The following is a 16,602-nucleotide window of genomic DNA, read 5'->3' on the forward strand; positions in this document are numbered from 1 at the left end:
TGCCCAAAAGTGCGGCCAGATTGAGTGATAAATGTTGTTGTTGCAATAAACGTTACATTAAAATTAGATCTGTCTACTACCATTATTTTAGTATTTATAACCAGTTTTATGCATCGTAAAAATTGTCTCAATTTATCTGCAAAACCCTGTACATTGCTTTCAAATTTTGGCACAAGGCCAGCATTTTCCGGGAAGGAGTCATGTCGATTACATCGAGCTCAGTGCTTAACTGGTACATATTTTATCGACATCGAAAGGGATGAAAAGTAAAGACAAACTCGGCGGCATTTGAACTCAGAACGTAAAGACGGGCGAAATGTTAATAAGCATTTTTCTCGGCGTGCTAACGATTCCGCCAGCTCGCTACCTTTGCCAATATCGACTTCGTTAACATTTGTCTAACTGAATTACTGAAATTAGTTTCCTGAATACACAAATGGAAATGACTTACCGTATGGGTTGTGGTGCACTCAACCTCTCCTCCTATTCTTATGTTGTATTTATCAAACTGGGCGCCACTATGCATCACACGTTTTCGTTCTAAATTAACGCAGATTATGTCACAATTAAGCTTTTAATAATTATTTCTATAAAGTAAGACTGAAATTTTAAATGAATTAGATAACTTCAAAATTATTTTCACTTATTATAATCACTTCTCGGCTCATTTGATAACGAGTAAATTCTTTTTAGATCTTTTAATTTAAAAAAAATTATTTGGCAGCCAATAGTGTAAAGTTAATTATTCAGTGAGTTAGATTTATCCAGTGGTGGGCACGGTTCCGCTAACTCGCTAACAGTTAATTAGTGAAGCTAACTTTTCGTTTAGCGGATTTACGTTTTCACTACTTTCAAAACCGTTAGCGGACCAATTAGCTTACGCTAAATTTACTTCCGTCAATTTTAAGACCACTAACAAAATTCATACGTTTGTTCTTGTTTGTTGTGGGCATGTCTCGAAGAGTCCGTCAGTCACGCTATTGGCTGACTGCGTGTACACATGACAAGACATGATTGATCGACGCAGCAGCAGCTAGCTGAACAGCATTGTGTAATCCCGCACTTTTGAGTTGTGTTCACTTACGAAGTTATCATATTACAGATATCTTACAGTATCAGCGACAGTAGTGTACGTTATCGCTTATCGTTATGGAAGGTGAAAACGGTTTTTGTTCTGCCTGAGGATGAAGGGCCTGTTGAAAAGTCTGCAACGGCTGTGAGTGAGGCGGAGCTGATTCAGGTTGAGAGCTAGATGTCGCAGAAGCCGTGGCGCCACTCGGGAGGACTATTTTGTCCTTACGTCAAGGAATAAGATGAATGCCAAAATCCTGTACTTCTGGTGCATCATCTGCCAGCCCAACGAGAACACCATCAAGGGACAAGCGGCAAGCCTCTACAACTTGAAGTCGCATGTCAAGAGGAAACACCCAGCGCATGCCATCCGGTTTGTGGAGAGGACCAAGGCCGGCTCTTTCTGTGGGGAACACAGACAATCTTCTGGTAGCAATGCTAGTAGCCAGTCGTCGCAGCCATGTGCAAGAAACATACGCCAGCCCAGCATTGGCGAGGTGTTTTCCGAAACTGCTGGCACAGGTGTCCATCAGTCTATGGTGGACAGAAAGGTTGTAGACCTGTTTGTCGACAACATGCTACCGCTGCATGTAGTGGAGTCCCCCACCTCGGTCGGCCTGATCAAGACGCTGAACCCAAGCAAGACGTCAATGTCCCGCTGCACTCTGAGCATAATAATCTTGGTCAGCCATAAACAGCTGGAAGAGTAGCTCACAAGGTATTTCCAAATTAAAATTATACAAGATTATTAAAATATTATTATAGCGTACTTCACATTTTCTTAATTTAATTATTTAATTATTTGTTAAATAATTATTTTCTTAATTAATGTAATAAAATGTATAATAGCTATTTGAAATGTCATATATAAGGAAAATAAGACAAGGTAGAAAACCTAATATATGCATTAACTTGCTCAGGGTGTCGAGAACAATATATTGGTCAAACTAAAAACAGTCTACGCCAGCGGATGACGGTATATAGATCCAAGATTGAAATACGGGATTACAGAAAAATAGGATTAAGTGAGCACATCGATATTTGCGCCACTAATGAACAACCTGACTTTAGAATTTTTCCCCTCTATAAATTCAGAGACAATGCAACCTATAATCAGCGCATTAGCAAAGAAGCAAATTCTATCGCAAAATATAAACATCTTTTGAATGCTTTCACCACAGATGAAACTAACTACAAGAATTTAGAACAATTCCAACTGCTACTGCTACGACCACAACAGGTCACTTTTAGGTCATTTGACCATTAAAGAAGATTCCACAAACAATCTACTGTGTTACACCACTCCTGTATTTTTCTTTTCTTTCTCCTCCTCCTCCTCCTCTCCTTCTTCTTCTTTTTCTTTTTCGTTTTCTTTTTCTTCTTCTTCTTTTTCTTCTTCTTTCCCTACTCCCACTTCTCTTCTTTCTTCTTCATCATCATCATCATCATCATCATCATCATCTTCTTCTTCTTCTTCTTCTTCTTCTTCTTCTTCTTCTCCCTCGGCTGCTCCTGCTTAAACCATCAATTCTCTATACTCATAAAACTATTCCTTCAGCTTTACTACTACCTACCTACCAAGCATTCACAAAGGAAGAAACTGACATGCAGACTATTTGAAGACTATGGAAATATTTACAAAACATTTCACTTAATTTGTTCTCCTATTTGTTTTTCTTATTTTACTCTTAGTTGAAAAAGTCTAAAAGACGGAAACCGGTACTAAAATGTACTTCATGATAAAATTGTTTTAGTATTTTCTACCTTGTCTTATTTTCTTTATACATATCAACTCATGTGCTACTTTTCTACCTTCTACACACACACACACACACACACACACACACACACACACACACACACACACACACACACACATACATATATATATATATATATATATATATATATATATATATATATATATATATATATATATATATATATTCCACTCATGATTAAGTCTTCACAGCCAAAATAGCAGTCTTTAATGAAATAACGAATCAACGAACTTTAAGTTCTAAACTTAACAAATTTCGATCATCATTCCAGCCCTCATCTCGGTTAAACATCCCACCACCACTACCAACGCGTCACTTATCAAGGCAATGTCACTATTTTTAAAAGTTTAATAACAAGGCTTTAAGTTATAAGTAATATTTCCATGAATTTAGAATTGATTTCATATTCAGTGTAATGATACACTTTTATAGGCTAATGAATGCCATGAAAATCATTTTTGCTATAAAACAATAAATGAAGAGTTATTAGCAATTAAAATTTGAAACTTTTGGGTAGTTTTAGCCAAACGTAAGCCACAGACATATTCATGTCTGTTTTCATAGTAACAAGCGGAAAATGAGAACTCTTTTGTCTGCGAGAAAGCACGTGTTGACAAATATATTGAAATCAATTGTTGACGCTTTGTTCTGCTGTTTTATTCATCTGGAAATTTTACTTATCCGTTGACAAATATATTGAAACCACTTGTTGGTGCTGTGTTCTACTGTTTTATCCACCTGGAAATCTTATCGATCCGTTTGATTATGGCAACAATGCTTTTTAGATAAATCCTTTAATCTCGTACCAATGCTTAAATGTTTGTCTTTTTTTAAGTAGATTAAATTTTTAATGTGTTGCTTATCGCATGAAATGCATACTGAATGCTTAAATGTTTGTCTTTTAAGCATATTTAATTTGTAATGTGTTGCTCATTGCATTAAATGCATACTGAATGCTTAAATGTTTCTTTTTAAGCATATTTAAATTGTAATGAATTGTTTATCGCATTAAATTCATATTGAATGCTTAAAACTACAAAAGAAGCATTGTTTTTCTTTTTTGTCATTGAGGTGGTTGTGAGGTGTGCTAAAAATAACAGCTAAATAACGTTTTTTGGATAAATCTTTTAAGTTCGTGCTTTCACATTAAATGCATATTGAATGCTTAAAACTACAAAAGATGTGTTGTTCTGGTAACAAAATGTTTATTTTTTTAAATATTTAATTTGTAATGTGCTGTTTATCGCATTTGATGCATATATTGAATGCTTCAAACTACAAAAGACATGTTGCTTACTCGTTTCCGCGTCTAGAATACAAATATTGATAACACGTGCTATTTTCAGGATGTTGACGACAAAATGTGCAGTCACGCACAAAATGACCGCTTCCAAATCCTGTTTCCGGACTGGGTGAAAATGATCAAACATTAAACCTCTATAAATTTTTAAAACCATTTTTCTGGAAAAAGTGAAGTAACTCTAGCAATTCAGCTTGGAAAACTACATTAATGGGCCAAATTTTTTAAATTTTCAATAAACTTTAATTTTTGAAATGCTGGCAGCCAAACAGAAAAAATCCCAGCCTAGTAACAAATGTTAAACTACAATTTCTATAAACAAAATATGGTTATAAGATACTGCGATCAAATGTCCTGCCTCTTTCCTACCCACAAAAAATTGTACAGACCATGTACTCACAAAAACCATTGCAGCTTGTGTGGAGATGTGGATGAGAGGTTAGTTTCTATTTTTTTAGTAAGCCTTGATCATACCCTTCGTCGGTTTATATATAGTGATGGTGAGTTATTTCCCTGTTGGTTTTAAATCGCTGCTAGTCACCTTGATTATTTTATAATTTTTACATTTTCTGAAATCAGTCACTGATTTCAATGACATTCTCCATAATATTCTTTTCTACTCTAGGCACAAGGCCTGAAATTTTGGGGGAGGGGGCCAGTCGATTAGATTGACCCCAGTACACAACTGATACTTAATTTATCGACCCCAAAAGGATGAAAGGCAAAGTCGACCTCGGCGGAATTTGAACTCAGAACGTAAAGACAGTCGAAATACCGCTAAGCATTTTGCCCGGCGTGCTAACGATTCTGCCAGCTCGCTGCCTTGCATTCTCCGTAAGATAGACAGGGTGAGTTGGCCTCTGTCAGTTGTGATGGAGTGAGCATTACTAATGAGTATTAATTTTCTATACGAAATTAGCATGGGGGCTGGGGGTTCTCCCTTGTCAATACAAAGAGATCATGTACATTTGTGGCTAAGGAGTTTACGACTCTTATTTCCTGCAATGCTGGTACTCACTGCACTGCTGTCACTCTTAGTGACGATGATTTATTTCCTGGTTGCTTTTAAATTGTTGTTAGTCATCTTGATTATATATATATATATATATATATATATAGAGAGAGAGAGAGAGAGAGAGAGAGAGAGATGTATGTATGTGTGTATATATATATATATATATATATATATATATATATATATATATATATATATATATATATATATATATATATATAATTTTAAGTTTTTAACTTTACAACTTATGTCTCTTTACAGTTTAACATTTTTTTAATTACACATTGTTCAAGGATGTCCCCTGGGTGGCGACCACCGCGGACTGTTGGTCGGCCCACAACAGGTTTTATCTGAGGATAAGGATAACGGCACAAGACCCGCACGAGACAACACGTATCCTGGTTTGCTCTCTGTTCAGAAGATATCCCACCTTTGATGTTTTCGTTCAGGCTATGGTGGACACCCATTACAAGTTCCATCTGCCAGATAAGGTGACCAGGACCACGACGAAGAACGGCAAAATCTCTATTAAGGCATTTATGTAGTTTAGTACAGAAGTTGAACTCTCGCCAGACATTGCTGGGACTGCTGCCGATCCGGACGTGGAGGGCGTCGAGGATGTGGACCTGGACATGGATCTCGAGTTTGGAGATGAGGACGGAGTTGAGTACATCTCTATTGAAGCTATCCTTGACGAGCCCAGCAGCCTGGACCTAAACCTGCCAGTGCGCATGAAGTGCGCAGCCCATACCTTCAACTTGGTAGCCATCGTGGATGCCGTCAAGGCTCTTGATAGCACTTCGTTCAGATCGGCCTACAGGAAGGCCATGTCCAAGGCACAGTGGCTGTGGAATCTGCAGAGCTACAGCACAGTGGTGGCATACAACATTTTGGACGCGTTGAAGAGGAGGCTGGTTGTCCCCAACAGTACCAGAAGGAACTCTACCTATGGCTCTGTTGTTGTCCTCAACAACCTGCTGGAGAAGAATTGGGGAGCTGTCCACCGGGTGATGACACAGCTGAACCTGAAGACCTTCACTGATTCTGATGTCGGCTTCCTGACGGAGTACACCCAGGTGATGTCTAATGTTGCCAAGGCCTTGGATAATATCCAGTGGGAGGAGCAGGATTATCTCGGGAGCCTTCTGCCACCTTTAGCGGCTACCGTCATAATTTTGGAGGCCAAGTTCAAACATCTCCTGTACTGCAGTCCTCTGGTAGAAAAGGCTCGGGCTGCTCCTAGAAGACCTGGAGTGCCAGCTACTAACCGCTGCCTTCCACCCCAAGTTTCGTGTTCTGGCTAGTGCAGTATAATAACAGCCAGGTTAGCAGAGTAACGAACACCATGGAGACCGTTGTAGAGGCAGACCTAATGGAGACCAATGAGGAGGGCAGCAGCACCACCAGCAATGAGGATGGGGAAGATGATTTCTTCAGCAAAACCACTCGGTTCCGGGAGAGCAGGAGTCGCAGGTCCCTGGAATCCAAGGCGCAGAACTTGATGAAGACCTGGATGGAGGTCGTCTCGAAGGAGATCCTGACTGAAGTCGCCTTTTTGGGTAAGCAGGTCTTGATCGACCTGTTCACCAAGTATAACAACGTCATCCCATCTAGTGCTGCGGTTGAGCGCCTATTCTCTATAAGCAAAGATATTTTGAGGGCCAAGAGAGCCATTCTATCAGACAGTAACTTTGAGATGCTGATGTTTATGAAGGGCAACCAACAACACGTTGAGGTGATGGAGAAGGCTCAACCAGAGTAGTACAACTTGATCATCATTTGATCTTAGCATGATACCTATGCGATACTGTATCGTTTTGATTCATTTAATACTTTTTGTACAGTAAACAAAATGTATGATGACTGAAAAACTAAAGCTTAATTTCATTTGTTCATTTAATTATTTGCATACACATTGATCATAATCTGATCTTAGCATGCTACACCTTTTTGGAAAGCTCTCAGCTACAAGATGAAAATTTCAGCTCTGTAGGTCTGTTTTTGAGTGTTTTAGAGCCAAAAATCAAACCGAAACTAATTTCATATGATAAAAGTTAGCGGTTATCAGTTAGCGTTAGCTTCCGCTCATTTTTTTTTTTTGCCTGTTTAATAGTTTAGTGTTTGCGAAGCTAACTTTTTTAGTTAGCGGATTAGCAGTTAGCGTTAGCTTCCGCTCATTTTTTTTTACCTGTTTAATGGTTTAGCGTTTGCGAAGCTAACTTTTTTAGTTAGCGGATTAGCAGTTAGCGGATTAGCAGTTAGCGTTAGCTTCCGCTCATTTTTTTTACCTGTTTAATGGTTTAGCGTTTGCGAAGCTAACTTTTTTAGTTAGCGGATTAGCAGTTAACGAAGCTAACTTTTAGGTAGCTGTCTCCACCACTGGATTTATCAATTTTCTTGATTAATCAGTAAATGAAAACTTTTATTTAAGCAACTACCCAGATAATCTAGAATAAAATTGTCTCCAAATAATCTGGCCTTAAAATGCCATTGTCCTGTTACGCCATTAGTAATGTTGATAAAGACACAAATGACAAAAACTTTATTTTCGGATTTTTCTCTTCTTGCAAAGTTAATGGATTTTTCTGCCCAGTCAAAAGAAAACAATATATGGCTGTAAGGTAAGAATATTGCTTGAAAACATCATGGTTTCGGGTTCAATCTCATTGCGTGGCATCTTGGGCAGTTATCTCAGCTATAGCCTCGGGTCGACCAAAGCCTTACGAATGGATTTGGTAGACGGAAACTGAAAAGAAACCCGTCGTGTGTGTGTGTGTATGTGTGTGTGTGTCGCTTAACAACCGGTATTGGTTTGTTTATGTCCCCGCAAAAAGGATTCCGATAGAGTAAGTACCAGACTAACATAAATAAGTATTGAGCTGTGCCGTGACATGGTTGCAATCGAATGACTGAAGCAAGTAAAAGATAAGCAACTCAAAAATAGTGCGTTCAAAAGAACAGGAGATTAAGAGATCCGGAATTTAAATACACGAACCTATTCCATTTCCTGGTTGTAGCTATTTTTATTCACTTCTATTCAGGAATATAATTCAGAAAATAGTGAGTATCTCATTATCTTATTTATCCGTTTTCAGTAAATTTGCGACACCTAGCCTCTGAGATAGATAACTATTTAACCCATGATGTATAAAACTAGTGTGCATACATTTATACATACATATCCACACGTGAGCATGCACACACACAGACACACACACATATGCACACACATATACATATATATACATATGCTAAGAGAAATAATTCAGAGAGGCCAATGGTATGAATGTAGATAATTAAAAAGAAGGTAATCAAATACTTAGCAACAATTATGATTGATTGCGAATGAGAAAATCAACAATACTCTGGAAGTAATATACCATAAGGAAAAAACAGACTTTTTGAGGACAAAAAACAGATGACTGTAGACACGTGTTTTTGCCTCAGCTGATGTTATCAGAACTGCAACTGTCCTGTCTTGACACCTCGCGGAGCTTTAGGTGTTTTCGCTCAATAAACACTCACAACACCCGGTCTGGGAATCGAAACCGCGACCCTATGACCGCGAGTCCGCTGCCCTAACCACTGGGCCATTGCGCCTCCAGTCTTGACACTAGCGAGACATAAAAAATCCAGCTATGACTATCTCATCTGTTATTTAAATATATTGTTATTTAGGACAACATTACCCAATGAGTCCTTTATTTTCCAGACAGTCGGGTACAACTTGATGGAGATTTGGCTACTATTTCTAGTTGGTTAGAAATTTGGCTGCTATTTCTAGTTGGTACATAGGACTAACCTGGCGCTAAACAATAACAGTCTGATATCACAAATGATGTCGCATTCTACTATTGAAATCTTTCCATTTTCTTAATTCTCATGTTGTTTTTCATATTCAAGGCCTGCAGCTGACCGAGTCACGAAAATGTTGGAATAACATTGAATTGCTGGAACTCGCATTCTGTCATCAGTGTTGTCATGAATTTCCAGAATTTTTTTTCTGTATATTTCCTACTAATCTGACCTCCGTCATGCTCATTATGGACTTTTTCTTTCTGAAAATGGGTTGGGAGGTGGAGGAAAATGATCTTTACAATTTGAAGTTCGGAAGCGTGTAAGCTGTAAAGGTAATTTATGAACAGCCTTGTCTTTCGTCACACTGGAAGAAGAAGGCTAAAACATCAAACAGAATGGGGGTGAGTGACAATTAGCGACGCTATTTTCACACACACACATATAAATATATATATGAAATTAAAAATTAAACTCATTTGTTTCCAAAATATTATTTCCTTTTCCAAGAATAACTTATTTTAGATTTCATCGATGTAAGAAGAGTAAACTAACATGCGGGCACACACACACACACACACACACACACACACACACACACACACACACACACACACACACACACACATTCACACACCCACATTTGCATACATTACATGTATATGTATGAACATGCATAAGTGTATATAAAAATGTATACGTATACATGAGTGTATACACACATACACACACACGCACACACACATATGCATATATGTATATATATGTATATATATATATATATATATATATATATATATATATATATATATATATATAGAGAGAGAGAGAGAGAGAGAGAGAGAGAGAGAGAAAGAAAGAAAGAGACAGACAGACAGACAGACAGACAAAGATAAATGTGTGTGTGTGTGTGTGTGTGTGTGTGTGTGTGATTGTGTGAAAAGGTTCAATTATATTTCATCCTTTACTTTGGAGGGTTCCAAAAGGCGATTTCCAACAAATTTTGCTGGTAGCTCACTGGCGTAAGATTTTTGCGAATATGAAAATATTATATGTGTATGGTGTGCTATGAGAATTTATGGAAAGGTATCCCATAGAACTCGACAAATTTGTTAAAAGTGGAGAAGAAAAGATGCTAAAATTTGAAAGAATTTTAATACATGCATACGATCGTTTCAAACAGCGATATTAACATGTAAATTCATAGTAGAATAATTAATATTAATTTGATTAAATTAAATTAATTACATAGTACTGTTCTCCTCAGTGCAAGAAGTATAAAACAAATAATTATTATTATTACAAAAGACTTGATGAAGTATATAGCAGATAATAAATTCGGATATACATATTTTATCCTTATGAGAAATAGAGAGCATACTAAAGAATGTAAATCTAGTTGTGTATAAACTAAAAATATATATATATATATATATATATATATATATATATATATATATATATATATATATATATATATATAGTCTTATACTATATCGTAATTTGAATATTCCTTGTGTTACATGTGGTATGATTCGAAGCAATCGTATTCATTTGGTGAAGTGAAGTTTGGTGGTATATATATAAAAGGTATAATTATTTGGTAGTTGGATGATATAAAGTCACATGATTGAAGTTAGTAGCAACAAAAAATGAATTAAATGTTAGGAGTTTTTTTTTTTTCTTTTCTGATTCTTTAAATATTTTACTTGGAAAATTCAATACAATGCGTAGAAGACAATACTTTTCGATTATCTGAAGCCCGATGCTCCAGAAGTCGAAGGGTTGAGGAAACACAAGAAGAAAAGAAAGATAGGCTCCAATCTCAGAGACAACAAAATGCCGTGGAGACACAAGAGCAGCAAGAAGTAACACGTCAGTTTGAAACAACCAGGAAAGCCCGCTTAAAGGAACAAGAGACACCGGAGTGGAAACAACGGAGACTGTAGTCTCAAGCCGATAGACAAACTTGCTTGAGCAAACACAAGACATCATAGCAGAAACGACAGAGATTGACGTTTGAAACAGATAGAAAAGCCCACTTAAGGGAACAAGTGTTAACAGAACAACTTCAAAGTAACGCAGCCAGAAATACCCGCTCCAGAGATTACGAAACATCAGAGCAACGACAAGTCAGATTGGAATTTAGACCTTTTTCTCGTGAAAAGTGCCGACTAGCAGGCTTTAATTGCGATCTGACACATGGACATTACAATAGATGCCTTATGAATACATTTCAATACAATACAGACCGGGGCGAAGGCTGAGTGACCGCTAGTATATATATACATATATACTGATAGATAGATAGATAGATAGATAGATAGATAGATAGATAGATAGATAGATAGATAGATATTCAAAAATTAGGAAATGGAGTAGATAGAATCCAGGTTACATATGTTTCATAGCTAGCGGAACCTCGGAAGTAGTAAATTATCCAAACAAGGAGTAGACCGCAAGCTACTCTTCAGGCCAAGGATACCTCGATTATAGGGAGACTGTTGTTATTTTTACTTAGAGAATAAATTGCATAATTTTTGTCAACAAGTAAAACTTATGCCATCCCATTCGTTTAAACAATCAGTAGATTGCATAATGGAGAAGACCAGCGATGCAGAGATCACGTTTGCTGTTATATCCGGTATACGGTTTAGCATGGACCATTTTAGAGTATAAGTAATTGAATCATGCTGAAGTTTGTGGATTAGTCGTGATAAAGAGGTGGTGTTAGATCTTGCTGGGGACTTGAAGTTAGAGTAATGAATACCCACCCTGGTTTTGAAGGTGCTGCTGCACGAGCTGATATAAATATATAGACAAAATTGACAGCTGATACTGTACACTTGTATACGATGTTCACCCACACACACATATATATACATACACAAATGTATATCGCTTTAAAACCTACAGAAGTGACTCAAGAGCTTAAAGTTTCATGTATTACACTACATACACACACTTACACACACACACACATCAGCATCCTGTGTAAGTTGTCGTTGCTGTAGCTTAAAATAATATCTCAGAGTACAACAGCCAAATGGTTAGAGAACACTTAAAATTTAGTGTTTAGGAAATGTTTATCACATTACAAAGTTCTATGAAACAAATATCGAAACACTTTAGACTAGTTTTTATAACCTAAATAAACCGAATTATGGGTATAAATATTACTTACGTAGTAAGCCCAAACTTTTTGGAGAAACACGTGTAGGAAGAAAGTCTTGCTGAAATCATATTTAGGATAAATTACTTACAATTAATATAATATAAACCTATTGATCTCAGATAAAATCTGATAGCATTATGCTCATTTACGTATGTCCACACACACACACACACACACATACATATATATATATATATATATATATATATATATATATATATACGCGCACATTAATAAACGTAATATGTATCTGTGTACGTACGTATCTGTGTATGTACGTACGTACGTATATATGTATGCTCGTATGTATGTATGTAAGTACACACACGGCATTTTTAAAGCAATAAGCTGACACCCGTATTTAATAATAAGTGAATATTATTTTGCTGAAAATATAAAAAAACATCGACTCTTGTTACATTCATTGATCTGGGGTGCTTCTGGCAGACGAGACACAACAATGTTGAAACATAGGCTGTTCCAGAATCCCTTGTACTAATGAATCGGGTGTTTTATCAACGTATAATCGCCATAAAGGAGTTGTTCTCAAGAGAACACAATAGCAGTTAGTATATTCACGTTCGAATCTGCCGAAACGTATTAAGAATGAATATGTCATTGTAAATTTAAATCAAAATTATTATTATTATTATTATTATTATTATTATTATTATTATTATTATTATTATTATTATTATTATTACTATTGAATGAGAGAGCAGTGCGTGCCATCAAAGTGACATTGGGGTATAAATAAACGAAGCCCAATGACCACCTGTCTGATAAGGGACACCAGGCACATGCATCACAACCATATGTGCGCAACATAGTGACTTCACACCAAGATAAACAGTGCATGACCTTGCAGGTAGGGCCATGTTAGAATTTTCTTCAAGTTGAGTAGCCCATTCCACTCAAAAGAACCCAGAATACAGTTTGTTTAAGGATGATGAACAAAATATCCATGTTTCCAGAGGTGAATTATTCAAACCCCCACGAATTCCTCTCAATACATAGCTATGATGCTCCCCCACTACTTCTGCTCGTGATCAGAGACGCACATATCGTTAACTACCAAGGCACATGCTCAACTGGTTAAGGTCAAACAACTGACAAGTAAATCTGTGGTATTGAGCAGAATATTTACTGTAGCTGCTACATTCTGAGTTCAAATTCCGCCGAGGTCGACTTTGCCTTTCATCCTTTCGGGGTCAATAAATTAAGTACCAGTGAAACACTGGGGTCAATGTAATCGACTAGTTCCCTCCCTCAAATTGCCTATAGTAGAAAGAATTATTATTATTATTATTATTATCATTATTATTATTATTATTATTATTATTATTATTATTATTATTATTATTATTATTATTATTATTATTATTATTATTATTATCATTATTATTATTATTATTATTATTATTATTATTATTATTATTATTATTATTGTTGTTGTTGTTGTTGTTGTTGTTGTTGTTGTTGTTGTTGTTGTTGTTGTTGTTGTTGTCATTGTTGTCTATTCAGAAAAGGGCTTAATTCTCTCCATAAATTTTTTTCTCTTACATTTCTTTTAACTTTTCTATAATCGTAAAGTTTGTAAAACTGAAATATATAAAACTTTTTCTTATTGCATGATTCTGAATTAATGCTTAATGGGATCTGACGGACATTACGATCCGAATTTCTTGCTGGTGTTCTTCGGTGAGTTCCGATAACGAGTTTCCTGATTGGCCAATATATATTTCTATGCAATTCGGTATTTGATGCTGTAGATAAGATTTCGGCTTTTACATTTTATATTTGCATTTAGAAATATTTTTCATCTGGCTGTTTTTCTTGGTATACAGAAGTTCAAAGTTGGATGTAGATTGCTCAGAAGGACGCTAGAATTGTGAAGAAATATACATTGGCCAAACAGAAACTCATCATTGGAACGTACGCGAGTACATCTGCATGAAATTTGGGTGTGTAATGTCCATCCTATTAAGTAATCATTTAGAAATATGTACTAAAAAAATGATTTTAAAATTCTGGTTTTACGACCAAATTGTGCAACATGCCCAAACATTCTAGAAGGTTCAGAATTCCTCTTCAAAGAGGGACACAAATTCAAAGTTAAATCTAACTTTACTTGTGCCTCAGAAAATCTTATTTATATAATAAGATGTTCGGGCTGCCACGAGAACTACATAGGGTCCACAGGATTATCGCTCAAACGTAGATGCACTCTGCACCGCCAGCAGATTGCATACCCAGAATACCGAATGATACTTTTTAGTGATCATATTGAGAAATGCGCAAAACAAATGCTACCACAATTTATAATCTTTCCTTTTTATCAATGTGCCATTAAAACACCAACACAGATTAGATTAAATAAGGAAACCTTTTTCATTCAAAAATACAAACCCAAACTTAACCATTGCTAACACATTTAAATAAGGAAATTCATCACCCCACTGAGAAAAAAAGGGGAAAAAAATATAGAACAAAACCATGGTAAATTAATCAAATTCTACCACCTCCTAGATTTCGATTATCTCCCGTATACCGGAAGAAATCCCTAATTACCTCCCCCTATCTAGAACTCTTCTTTCTCAGACTGGAGCGAACACGACATAATGAAGTAGAGAAATTTGAAAAGACAACACGAAACCGGTTATTTCTCAAAATACAATGTTTATATACCAAAAAGATTTTATAACATTTTTCTAACATTTTTCTGAAATAATTTAAATATATACTTTAACCATGTAACACAAGCCTTCTGTAGTTTTTTCACTCTTATTATCTTTTATATATATATATATATATATATATATATGGAGGGATAACTTCCCTTGGCAAACAGGACACAGTAGTGTGTCGATAAGCCAGCTGGAGGAGATGTCCTCCTGGGGCTAAAAGCAACAGTAACATCCACCCCTAGGGGTCAGCCACACTTAAGTGGCAATATACTACACTTTATCGTGCAGTTACTGTTAATACTTCATTTAGAGAATTAACATAGCTTGTTTTCACCTTTTCGATATCAGTGAAGAATTTCACTGGAAAAGTAGATATAAGATTGCCAAGATTTTATCTCTCTCATCAAAGATCAGTGGCTATCGGACGCTGACGAAGGGAAATAACCCTGAAACCCGGGTCCGTTCGTGCTACAGATCATGATGGGAGGGATAACTTCCCTTGGCAAACAGGACACAGTAGTGTGTCGATAAGCCAGCTGGAGGAGATGTCCTCCTGGGGCTAAAAGCAACAGTAACATCCACCCCTAGGGGTCAGCCACACTTAAGTGGCAATATACTACACTATATATATATATATATAGAGAGAGAGAGAGAGAGAGAGAGATAGATAGATAGATAGATAGATAGATAGATACATACATACATACATACATACATACATACATACATACATACATACATACATACATACATACATACATTTTTATGAGTTCGCGAGTGATGTAATTATATATAATTCTTTTACCTGATAACAACTCTGCTGGATCACAGGATCAAAACCGGAACCCATTTGTTTTAGAGGGTTAACTCGTTTTCTGTCTATTTCTATTTTCGATGGAAATTTTTTCTTTACAAATGCATTTCTGTATTCTGACACTGAGCTGCAACGACCAAAGAGAATGAAATTCTGATCTGAAGGATAGCAAGTATCGGCACGACTGTATCCCTGTAAACAGAAAAAATATGGAAATTTATAAGGTAAATAAATAGAAAGTGAGAGATGGTTAGGGAACGAGAGGGCAGGGGAGCGATGGGGAGTGAAGAGCGAGGCACTTCATGCAATGTAAACAAGTGGAGAATATTGTTTTCGATACACTATATTCAAATCCAACACTATCCAATGTACTTTCGCTAATCACTGGCAATTAATACAAAAGGGCTGCTTCGTTCCTACGTGTGCCATTAAACTATTTGGACTCATGCTTGCCTAGAAAACAATTGTTGTTTTGTCCTTGTGTTTGGTTTGCAAGACTCTTGGTGTGAAACCGTGTTGAAACGGATCTTGTATTTTGGCAGGGTCATTAGGCCAATAGAAAATATGCACTGGTTCTATTCCATTTCTTTTATTTTAAAGAGAGAAAAAAAGAGAGGGGTGAGGAGAAGGTATCTATTATTCAAAATGCTTAGCATATTGAAACAATGTCGTGAAGATTTATAAAGATATATCGGTAGATAGTTAAATTGAATTGAAATAACTTTATCAAATAGCTGTGGACGTTACACTTTTATCTTTTACATATTCCAGACCAAAGACTGTTGCCATGCTGGAGCACGACCATTATTCACTTTTCTTTTTGTGTTTTTCGTTTTTTGTTATATGGCTTAAATACTTATTTGTATTATGAGAGTAGACAGATACAGAAGAGAATGCAGATATGATAGTTAATTAGCTAGCTAGCGCGTTAGCTAGACAGATACGTAGTTGAGTCTACATATAT

At 36.3% G+C, this 16,602-nt stretch overlaps 1 protein-coding gene across 3 annotated transcripts in view; it reads right to left on the bottom strand.

Annotated features, from left to right (window-relative positions):
- The window catches only part of LOC106868874 (uncharacterized), a 45,167-nt gene that overhangs the window by 3,467 nt on the left and 25,098 nt on the right, over positions 1–16,602 (bottom strand). For 2 of the 3 annotated variants that reach the window (XM_014914325.3, XM_014914332.3), the window contains 3 exons: positions 15,630–15,830; positions 12,147–12,195; positions 452–540 (listed from right to left, as the gene is read on the bottom strand). In XM_014914325.3, coding sequence (XP_014769811.1) covers positions 452–540; positions 12,147–12,195; positions 15,630–15,830 — 339 coding nt within the window. The remainder of the gene's footprint in view (positions 1–451; positions 541–12,146; positions 12,196–15,629; positions 15,831–16,602) is intronic. The other variant, XM_014914341.3, reaches the window with a different exon arrangement.

Source organism: Octopus bimaculoides, chromosome 2 (assembly GCF_046866305.1).
Source record: "Octopus bimaculoides isolate indiv1 chromosome 2, ASM4686630v1, whole genome shotgun sequence".
In the NCBI taxonomy this organism is placed as follows: Eukaryota; Metazoa; Mollusca; class Cephalopoda; order Octopoda; family Octopodidae; genus Octopus; species Octopus bimaculoides.